The sequence below is a fragment of the Euprymna scolopes genome, chromosome 40, assembly GCF_053919585.1.
Source record: "Euprymna scolopes isolate OS-2025 chromosome 40, ASM5391958v1, whole genome shotgun sequence".
NCBI classification, from domain to species: Eukaryota; Metazoa; Mollusca; class Cephalopoda; order Sepiida; family Sepiolidae; genus Euprymna; species Euprymna scolopes.
In genome coordinates, this window is record NC_136521.1 from 34,201,142 (window position 1) to 34,213,641 (window position 12,500).

At 33.0% G+C, this 12,500-nt stretch overlaps 1 protein-coding gene across 2 annotated transcripts in view; it reads left to right on the forward strand.

Moving 5' to 3' along the window:
- Window positions 1-12,500, forward strand: part of LOC145265480 (uncharacterized) — a 676,373-nt gene that overhangs the window by 649,427 nt on the left and 14,446 nt on the right. For both annotated transcript variants that reach the window (XM_080121353.1, XM_080121354.1), the window contains one exon: window positions 12,044-12,295. In XM_080121353.1, the coding sequence (XP_079977479.1) occupies window positions 12,044-12,295 (252 nt within the window). The remainder of the gene's footprint in view (window positions 1-12,043; window positions 12,296-12,500) is intronic.

A 12,500-nucleotide genomic window follows, 5' to 3' on the forward strand; every position in this document is an offset into this window, starting at 1 on the left:
TTGCAGTGTTCTAAGATAGGTTTTGTATCGGAATGTCTTCGATGATTATTGATAATCGAAATAATCCGGCGAATTGAACCGAAGTTAATACCTTACACAGCCTAACATCACAGGAGCATTTGAGAAGTTTTCTTACCACACATGCCGAAATAGTCAACATATATAATCAACAGTAAGTCTTTGATATCACAAGGTTATTCGAAATTAATATTTCTGTTTAGAGCACAACTGGAGTATGATACTTGACTTTTGCGTTTTAAACATTAATTCAAACCATTATATATAAAACATTTTATAAAATTCACGGTGGATTCTTTACAGTGCAATGTAGACTGCAATATATTGTGACATAATTCATAGCGAGAGGCATGTGAGTTTTTTCCCGGAGCACGGCGATGCACTCCAACTACAGCAGGTAATCAATTGATTTGATTAAAAAATTGGCTATTTCATCGGAGTGTGAAAAATTCGTTGATCATGATTCAATTCTTGGCAACGTTGGGTCACCATGCTAGCATATATATATATATATATATATATATATATATATATATATATATATATATTTATATATATATATATATATATGCATATATATAGGCATACATATATATATTTACATATATATATACATATATATACATGCATGCATACATACATACATACATATACACACATATATATAAATATATATATGAAATTATATATACATATATATATAAAATTATATATGCATATATATATATAAGTATATATACATATACACATATATATACATATATACATGCATAAATATACATATATATACATATATATATAATATATACAAATAAATATATCTATATAAATATATATATATGAATATATATATATAAATATATATTTATATATATAATTTCTGTATATGTTTATATTTATATATATATTTATATATATTTATATTTATATGCATATATTTATATATATATGTATATATTTATATATATATATATGTATGTATATATATACTTATATATATGCACATATATTTATATATATATGTATATATAATTTCATATATATATATTTATATACATTAACGTAAAATATAATAAAGAAATATATTTTCTGTATCCATTTTCAATAGTGCTTAATACATGAGTAGAGCGATAAGCAAAATATAAACAGACATTTCTAAGAACACCCAGATTTAAACAGGGTTACCTTTTAATACACAAAAAGATGACTTTCCTTTCTCCAAAAATAAAGAAAGAGTGAGGTGAATTAAAAGTCAAATATATCCTTGTCTGATTAACAAACATTGACTGCGTAAAACAGGAAAGGGAATAACAAAGAATCTGATTGGTCAACTAGCAAACAGTTTTCCGTATGAATAGCTAAATAAAAGTTGGTAATGAAATAAATAGTAAAATAAAATCGATTCGCCTGAAGAAAATACGCCGTCATTAGCAAGCTCTTGTTCCGTGTATATATATATATATATATATATATATATATATATATATATATATATATATTGCTGGCATTTCAGTCTGGCATTGCCCGGGTGTTAGGAGGTGTATGCTGAGCAAAAAAAAAGCGGTCAATTTTTTTTTTACTTTCACCCCTATTATGACCCCTTAACATCTATTGCTTTTGGGCTCAAATCAAGTTATTAAGTTAGATCAATATCCAAGTTACCTATATCTAAAATTTCAAGTTTTTAGACCCAAAATTGTCGGAGGAGTTTGGTAGAGTTTTCAAAGGTCAAATCGTTGAACTTTGACCCCATAACAGCTAAATTTCTGGCCGAAAATCAATCAGATCGATTTTCCCAAATCTCAGTACTCTGTATATCAAATTTCGAGTCTGTAGAATGAAAATTGACAGAGTTATTGTGTAGGTAAATGTACATAGACAGACACACAAACATACAAACACGTTCACTTTTATAGATATATTAGCATGGGTGCCCGGCGTTGCCCGGGTGTTTGAAGGTGTATGCTGAGCAAAAAAAAACGGTCAATTTTTTTTTAATTTGTACCCCTATTATAACCCCTTAAAAATTATGGTTTTGGGCTCAAATTAAGTTATAAAGTTAGATCCATGTCCAATGAACCTTTATCTAAGATTTCAAGTATTTAGACCCCAAATTGAGTTCCCAAAAATCAAATCGTTGAACTTTGACCCCTTAAATACTAAATTTCTGGCCGGAAACCAATCGCATAGATTTTTCAAAATCTCAGTACCCTCTATATCAAATTTCGAGTCTGTAGACTAAAAATTGACGGAGTTATTGCGAAGGAAAATGTACACAGACACACAGACAGACAGGCAGACACACAGACACGTTCACTTTTATAGATATCCTAGCATGGGCACCCGGCGTTGCCCGGGTGTTTGGATGTGTATGTTGAGCAACAAAAAAAGTGGTAGTAGGAAGGCAGGCTCGAACCCGTACCGCAAAGGAGGAAAAGAACGGGGTAAAACCTAACGTTTATGCTGTTACGACCACCGCTAAACCGGAAGCGACATTTTTTAAAATTAAGGCTAGACAATCTAAAGCAGAGGATAACTTTTAAAAATATCGGCGAAAAAAGTGACCCCCCCCTGTAGAAAAGTGCCTAGTTGAAGGGGAAGATATTAATGTTTTTAGCCAATTTTTCGATATTTGTCGTATGAAAGATCGAACTTTGAAACGATACTGATCTTGAGAAAATCCGTCCCCTCTATTGAAAGTTTAAGGCAGACATGCAAACAGACATACATACATACATTTATATATTGGTAACTAAAAATTTTCGACCCAAACTGATGAAAAAGCTTGCCCTATCTCTGAATACCCTTTATGTAAAATTTCAAATATTTAGACCAGAAATTGTCTGAGTAATTTGGAAGAGACCACAGAGGTCAATTGTTTTTTAACTTTGACCCCTATTATGACCTCTTAAAATTTATTGTTTTGGGCTCAAATAAAGTTATTAAGTTAGATCCATGTTCAAGGAACCTATATCTAAAATTTCAAGTGTGTAGGCCCAAAATTGTCGAAGGAGTTTTGTAGAGTTCCCAAAGGTCAAATCGTTGCACTTTGACCCCTTAATCGCCAACTTTCTGGCCAAAACCCGATCACATCGATTTTCCCAAATCTCAGTAACCTGTATATCAAATTTCGAGTCTGTAGAGTAGAAATTGACATAGTTATTGCGTAGGGAAATGTACACAGATACACAGACACATAGATACACAGATACGTTCACTTTTATAGATATATAGATAGATATAGAAAAACAAAAATATATACGTGTAGATAAATATATATGGAAACAATTTTGTGTTTACTGTACACTTTTTACGCAAATATTATGCAAGTATAAATCATGTAGAGTATCTGCATGAATATAATTACACGTAATAGTTAACTAAAGATGATCATTCCATAAGAAAACCGAAAAAACTAATAGGGAATTAATCAAAATGAATGCTTAAAAGAATATGCAAATTAGTTAGATCTTTTGCCAGTGAATGCGATTCTACGACCCATATGTAAGAAAATTGTATTTTTTTTTTAAATAAATAGAAAAGAGAGTTTTTAATATGAATATCAATACACACAAAAGAGAAACGAATTTATAGGAGTATAGATAGAAGATATAGAAGAAGAAGATAGATAAATAGATAGAGGTGTGTGTGTGACAGAGAGAAATAGAAAAAGAGAGAAATTTAATCAAAAATAGGAGATCTAAAACCTAAGAATTCATCTCAACGTTTCGCATAACTGTTACGAAAGGTTTAAGTGTCCAGTTGAAAAAAAATAGAAACCACGTTAACACACACATACACACACACATATATATATATGATGATTGCAACGTCTTGTCAGACGAGTGCCACTCCCTCAGACATTTAAAATCCATGAGCCCAAATGCCTAAGGGAGTATCTATACAAAGATGATGTTACAGAGTCTTAGCTTTGTACGACATCTAAGTCTCTCTCTCGGTTCAAAATGTTGAGATCCAGCAACAAGCAAGAGCAAGATAGCCAGCAACAAATTAAACTGCAGACCAGCTTAATGCGGGTACTGGTCTCCCGCTTTATGGTTTTTTAAATCAGAGATTTGCTTCTCCTAGAAAGGTTGCCTTCGCTACGGCTTACGGGAGCCCTCTCCACCCCAATACACATATACACACACACAAATATACACGGTGCTAGTTGGCTGTTGACCCAGAAAAAGAGTTCATTCGCCCTTTGGGAGGTCTTGTTTTTAATCCTCCAGGGAGACTAGCCGCCCTCCTCACCAAACAAGTCTGGTGGGGGAACCAGTTTAGTCGCCGGTGACCCGACCATGAGGCAGGTAGTACTGGGTTACATGGTACCAGTAGCATATGACATGACCTGACACAAAAAGTATATATATATATATATATATATATATATATATATATATATACTGATGAGTTTCATTCCAATAACCAATAACATCCGAGAGATAGATACATATATATATAGATAGAGAGCGAGATATATGTATATATATTTTTTTTTCTTGGCTGTACTTCACAAACGAAGATTCTATGAAGGGGGTTCTCCACGTCGACTGCAGGCCTATATATATATATATATACATACATATATATACACATATGTTTGAACATTGTTAATTCGCATGCCCATCTTGGTAGCAGTCGAATAGCGGAACGATTATGAGCGGACACTGTTGCCAAGATCGTCGAGTTTCAAATCTGGCTTAAGATAGTCTAGCCGCACTGATGAGCTGTGATACAGCGAAACATTATTGTGTGTTGATGGCTATGTACAGATATGTGTGTGTGTGTGTGTGTGTGTGTGTGTGTGTGTGTGTGTGTGTGTGTGTGTGTGTGTGTGTGTGTTTACACAATAGCCAAGATACAGAAAGCTCTATGTGGATGGATGGAGCAAATAAGAGAAAAAACAATTGATGACAAGTTAAATGAAATTTACTTTAAATAGAAAACAGAGTAAATAAAAAAGTGAAAAAGAAGAAATTAAATTAATTATATACACACACACACATACACACACACATATATATATATATACAGTGATGATCATATTTATTGGCACGGTAAAATAAAAGTTAAATTTTGTCTAATAAATTCTAAAAAAGGGATTAAATTAAAGAAAATAACAAAGTATATTATGTATTTTTAACTGGCCTTTCCGATGCAGCAATCGGATTTTAGAAAAAATAGATAACAAAGGAACAACAAACATAATTGCAAAAAACCCTTGTTCAAAATTATTGGCACGATTTATTTAATAATCAATTGTATAGCCTTTGGCCTTGATTACCTTCCGCAGTCGCTTTTCATAGTTTACAACCAAGTTGTTGCACTCTTTAGTAGTAATTTTAGCCCACTCTTCCTGACAATAATCCTCCAATTGAATAAGATTCTTAGGCTTCCTTTGCATTACCCTTAATTTTAATGTTCTCCATAAATTTTCAATTGGATTAAAGTCTGGGCTTTGTGATAGCCACTCCAAAACATTAATATGATTGTCCTCAAGCCATTTCTTAGTCAGTTTAGCCGAACGCTTTGGGTCATTATCTTGCATGAACCACCAACGACGACCAAGTGAGAGCTCTTTAGCAGAGTCTTTCAGGTTTTCATCCAATATTTTAACATAATCTTCCTTTTTTATGCTACCTGTGACCTTAACAAGTCGCCCTGGTCCAGAGGCAGCAAAGGATCCCCAAAACATCAAACTGCCTCCACCGTGCTTCACTGTGGGTATGGTGTTCTTAGGCAGGAAAGCTTCGCCAGATTTTCTGTAAATATAAGACACTTTATTATGGCCAAATAACTCTATTTTCGTTTCGTCAGTCCATAGAACACGTTTCCAGAATGCAACATCTTTATCAATATGACGTTTTGCAAAGGCTAGCCTTGCTTTCAGGTGCATAGGCTTCAATAAGGGAGTCTTTCTCGGACGACATGCTTTTAAACCAGCTCTCTTCAAAACTCTACCAACTGTATGTCGAGATACATTCACTCCAGAGGTGCTCTGTTCATCAACAATCTCCCCAACAGAGATCCTTGGGTTTTGTTTTACTTGTCGAACAATTTTCCGTTCATCTCTTGGGGAAAGAATCCTTTTTCTCCCTCTACCCTCTAAACTCATAACGTGGCCTTGCGATTTGAACTTGTTTATTATGGCTCTAACAGTGGATTTGGGAAGGTTTAGCTTCTTTGAAATCTTATCATAGCCCTCCCCATTGGTATGGCATGCTACAACAAGCTTCCTGACGTCTTCGCTGTGTTCCTTAGTTTTAACCATGGCGATTGAAAATTATAATTTAGTCACTTATAATAGTTTAAATAAATCGCTATCTAAAAATTATCTGAAAAAAATTATTCACTGAATTAGCGTTAAACAAGCATAATATGGCTATAAAAAAGTTCAGAAAGCACGTAAACCGGAAATTGATTGATATTATACTGATACTAAAAGAAAAACAAAGCCGTGCCAATAATTTTGAACAAGGGTTTTTTGCAATTATGTTTGTTGTTCCTTTGTTATTTATTTTTTCTAAAATCCGATTGCTGCATCGGAAAGGCCAGTTAAAAATACATAATATACTTTGTTATTTTCTTTAATTTAATCCCTTTTTTAGAATTTATTAGACAAAATTTAATTTTTATTTTACCGTGCCAATAAATATGATCATCACTGTATATATATATATACATACATATATATATATATATATATATATATATATATATATATATATATATATATATATATATATATATATATATATATATTATATATTAGTGTTTGGACGATTAATTGGAATCGGGAAAATCGGAACTTTTTTAGAGATTTATCAAGAATCGGAATCGGTAATTGTATCGTAATCGGGAATGTCGTATAGAATTGGCAATTGGGTTGGAATCAGGAAAAATATTGGAAACGTCCCATCACTAATATATATATATGTTTCCTTTCTCTTTGCAAAACTCAATCATGTTGTGCAAAGCCAAAACAAATTCTCTTCTGCAAACTAACCAAATCAAACAACACGAATAAATATTTGAACGTATAAAGAACTTGAAGCATACATTTTTTTACCACTATCATCGCATTCGGCATTAAATAAGCGAAAATGGTTGTATTTGATGCCAAATAAAACAATCAAACCAAACACTACGAATAAATGTTTGAAGATATAAAGAACTTAAAGAATAAAACGTTTTTCTAAAATTGCTGGATTTTTTACATTAAATAACCCGAAATTTTCTATAAAACAAACTCCATGAATAAATATTTGAAGATATAAAAAAAACTTGAAGCATAAAGACCTTTTTTCTAAATTTATTGGATTCGGTATTAAATAACCCGAAAAGGGTGGTGTGTCGTAAAACAACTAACCATTACTTAACAATGGATGCTCTCAGCAAACTAAGAAAATTTCAACTACAAGCCAATATGGCTGACAGATTTATCAATTAAGCAGATTGATGTCAACTATCTTGTTTCAATTTATTTTTTTTTATTATTGTTTTAGTTTCAAATGAATTTATTTTAATTCAAAGTTCAATACTTTTAATTTGGAGTTCACTCGTTTTAATTCAAGGATGAAAAAGTGTAGTTCTAAAATTCTCATCTTGAGCGTGATTTTCACAACTTTTTGATCGATGTAACCTCCAGCCTTCTTCAAGTGTATCTTGTCGGACTCGGGAATGTTTCTGTTGAACTCGGGAATTTGGACGGAATTTCGAGCCGAACCCTTTATTTACTTCACGGGGGTAGCGTGCTCTTGTTCCGTATATATATATACTACTTAGTGGTTTGTTTTATTATTGTTTTTTTGTTTTTGTTTTTTTGTTTTTTTTTGTTTGTTTTTTTAGGGGGGGGGTGTTTTGTTTTTGTATTTCGTGCCAGCGTCTCAGATTCCGTATTTCTTTGATTTGATCCTAAATTTTAAATCGTTATCCGTTATCAAAAGAACTCGTCCGACATTTTCCGTTGTCAGGATTTGGAGAGTTTTCTTTTTTTCTTGTGTTCTTCTGCTTTTAATTCTTTTTTTTTTTTTTTTTTTTGTCTTTTATTTACTTTTTCTTTTTTTTTCCAATTAATCTCTGAGAGAGTTCTTTTACCATTAGTTTTATTCAATGTTGTTTTTTCTTTCGCAATGAGCGATTGGCGAAATGATTGAGATTGAAACCATAAAGAATTGGTGCAAAAAAAAAAAATATATATATATATATATATATAGTGTGTGTGTGTGTGTGTGTGTGTGTGTGTGTGTGTGTGTGTGTGTGTGTGTGTGTGTGTGTGCGCGCGCGCGCAGATGAATTAGGTAAAATAAACATAAACCCTCGACACAGAAAAGCTAAGGAGATGAGAGTGAAAAATGTTTGAAACGGGAAATAAATATTTTATATAAAATGAAAACATTTTTTTTTTAATCTGATTTAATGAACTGAGTTAATTAAAGAAAGAAAAATCCAAAAATAAATTGAATTTAAAAAAAAAAATAATGAACGGAAAATAGAAACAAAAATGATCTTTAAAAAATGAACCAAAAATAATGAAACGTATTCTTTAACGAAATCGATTGGGTATATAAATTAATCGCTGTGATATTCAGTTCAATCCGGAAATCTGATTGTCTGAAAGAAATCCTCAATTCATATTTCCCTCTCTTTTCCCTTCCCCTTTCCTTCCTACTCATAATCTTCCGACGTAGGAAAATCGAAAATTTATTACCCCATTGCTCTTTAATATATAAAGATTATAAAGGAGAAGCGTATAATACAAATTACTGCACTTTAAGGAAGTAGACTTTATCAATGGACAAAAGACAATATCACCGAGTCAGTAATATGTCTATTGTTGCTTTTTTTAATGCTTTTTTTATTTCACGCCAAAAAAACAGCACAGCGCAACGTGTATGTAAGGGGCTATTATTCGGGACATAATTTGCAGAGATAATATCTAGGGAGTTGAGCAGCAAGATACCTGTCTACATTACACTTGAACATCTACACGTTAGTACAGTCGGGAGGGAGGGGCACGGGAGGGGATTCCAAAGTCTAGCATCTTGAGGGAAGAAAGCTATTCAAGCAGAATGTCTTCTGGCATCTATGGATCTCTACAGAGTAGGGGTAGGATTTTGCTGCCTGTCGAGTTACGGGACAACACACACACACACATCCTACCGTAAAGGAAAAAAAAACAAGCAGAAAGAGAGAGCGAGAGAGAGAGAAACACAACACAGGAGTGACCACAGCCAATAAAACAGTAATAAAAATTGAACATTCCAATGAATAGTAGACACTTACACGTTTCCACCTCTTGGAAACATTTCAAATGAACTACGAAAATGCTATTTTTACATCTCCAACTCATTTTGAAAATAATTTCTGAAGAGGACGCTTCACAGAACGTCTGAAACGCGTTAAAAACGATTTCAATGATTTAAAAACATTATTACAATGATCTAAACATAATTCTCAATGAAAACCCAAGACACGGAATAATAAAATAATGTTAAAAAATACACATTGCTGGTGACCACCCCCTTATTTAAATATATATATATATATATATATATATATATATATATATATATATATATATATATATATAAACAAATGATTAATAAAACATGTTAAAAGACATCTTGAAAAAGAGTTAAAAACATATTTAATTTTAAAAAAGGAAGCACAAGATAAGTGGATAGTCCTTAATCCGCGGAGTTTCGAAGAAATACTCTCCTTCTCATCAGAGGGCAGGAATTAGCGGGTAAAAATACAAAAATGGTAAAATCCAAAACGGTCGAATTTAAAATTTCAATCCAATGGGTAAATTCCAAATGGTCCAAAATCATCCAAAAGGCAGAGTTCCTTGGAAAAAAGCGCAAATGGAATGAATTCCAAATCATTAAAAGAAAAGCACCAGAGATAATATTTAAAACACGTCTGTCAAGGCTGGATGAATCAAAAAAATTAAGGCTTAAAAAAAAAACGAAAAACGGTGACAGTTTAAATTTGAAAAGCAAGGTCAAACTGACCCAGACAAAAAGCGCGAAAGTTAGCGTTAATAATTAGGTCAGCTTAGATATGCACGTGAAAGTCCCAGAATATATATATATATATATATATATATATATATATATATATATATATATATATATATATATATATATATATATATATATACTGACCGATTTTTCGCTGTATCACAGCCTTTCAATGGGATTAAACTAGCACCACTTCACTCGTGTCACTAGGAGAAATACTTGTAAATATCTACAATCAATGACCATATTCAATTTATTTATTTCCAACGAGCTTTGCTTTTAGCCAGGAATATATATGTGTGTGTGTGTGTGTGTGTGTGTGTGTGTGTGTGTGTGTGTGTGTGTGTGTGTGCGCGCGCGCGTGCGTGCTTATGTAATTTAACTACTTGGGGCAGTTATTATAGATGAATAAAATAAATGAAGTACTTGAATAGATAGCTCTATAGTGCGATAATAGAGCTATAAATAATATCTTTAAATATAATAGAGCAATAAATAATATCTTTAAAGATATGTTAATAGGGATATATACACAAGTATTTACTCATTTTCGGGAAAAAAATGTTTTTATTGGTAACAACTTTGCATACAATTGTTTCAGTCCCCCCCCCCCCAGTGTTAGCATATAAGAATATAACCGAATATAAAAGTTAGTGATGGGATGATTCCAAAATTTTTCCCGATTCCGATACAGTTATCGATTCCGTTCTAAATTTCCGATTCCGATACGATTCCCGATTCTGATTCTAATAACAAAGGCGCCCGAAAAAAAAAACACAACAATAACATACGAGACCCCCGACGCCCCTATCGAATGAGTTCATTAAACGGCGTCGATTTCAGTCTGTTTAAGAAATGTTCCAATATTTGGAGGTTTACTTATCGCAGAAAACAATGAGTTTAAGATATAAATATACAAAATTTATTATTTAAAAATCAGCTAATAATTTGTTTACGTCAGTTTTGCTTTTTTTTTTTTTGAACACTATTATAGACACATTCTGTCGTTATAATAAAATGCTGCATTGCATCCTCACCATCACAACACCATCACAATTGCAACATCTTCAGAGGAAGGAGTTCCTATTTTTCTCTCTAAATATTTAGTCTTAACATTGCTACCAGTTGTCACCGGGACCAATTCTACATTTTCCTTTCGACAGAGGTGACGGATTTTCACGATATCGATATCCTTTTGAAGCCCGACCCTTTGGACGACAAATATCGAAAAATTGGCTAAAAACATTTATTCCTTCGCACTCATCTGGGTACTTTTCTACAGGGAGGGGTCGCTTTTTTCGCCGATATTTTCGAAAGTCATCCCATCTTTTCGATTGTCTAGCCTTAATTCAAACTTACGTTACTTCCGATTAGGCGATGGGCGCAACAGCAAACACGTCACTTTTTTCGCGTTCTTTTCCTCCTTTGCGGTACGGGTTCGAGCCTGCCTGCCTGCCTACTACCACTTTGTTTGTTTTCTTTTTTTCTTTTTTTGCTTTGTTTTTTGTTTTGTTTTGTTTTTTGCTCAGTACATACCTCCCAACAACCGGGCAACGCCGGTCAACGCCGGGCAACGCCGGGCAACGCCGGGCATCCAGGCTAGTTAATAATAAAACAGGCGAAAAATGCATAAGAACATGCGAAGAAATATAATTTCATTAGTATAGAGATGGAGAGAAAATGACGAAATATGTTTCCCTTTCAAGTGAGAATATGAGTGCCTCCCTTTATGTTATTTGATTTATTTTTAGAAAAAAAAAACGTAATCCAGTGGTTTTTTCCATCGTGACAATCTTCCTAACTGGAATGACCATTTTCTTGCAAAGAAAACTAAGCTAAATATTTTATTACTATGCAAAAAAATATAGAAGGCAAATGAAAACAAATTGACGAATCAAAATAGAATATATATATTTTGTCATTGCTATCAAGGTATCCCATTGAAAGTCTGACTGACGTGTATTTAATATTTGTATTTTACTTTTCATTAACAGAGACAACCGCAACTTGGACAGCTTGGTCACCATGGATTCAATCAGGCGACGTAGATATCCGTTTCCGGTCTTGCAACGTCACCCTTGGGGCAGGTCAGAACGCGACTAATGTGACATGTCACGGAGAACGTATGCAAACGCGATCCTGTCCTGTAACCGAGACGAAAACCTGTGCTACTTCAAATGGAACAAATGCCGTATCGATGACCTACCAGTGTAAAGGTATTAACCCTATGGACACTCACATGAAAGGTAATTTATAATATACGTTCTTGGTTATATTATGCCAAATCTATTCCTGAAATCTTTAATCGTTATAAAGTATTTATATGTATTATTGACAATAGGGCGAGGTGTATTTACTTTTTAATTTAGTAATCAAGATGGCAACGGTGGTTTTTGTATGCGTGTGTGAGATAGAGGGGAGGATAACGCATTTTGTTATATCTGGCCACAC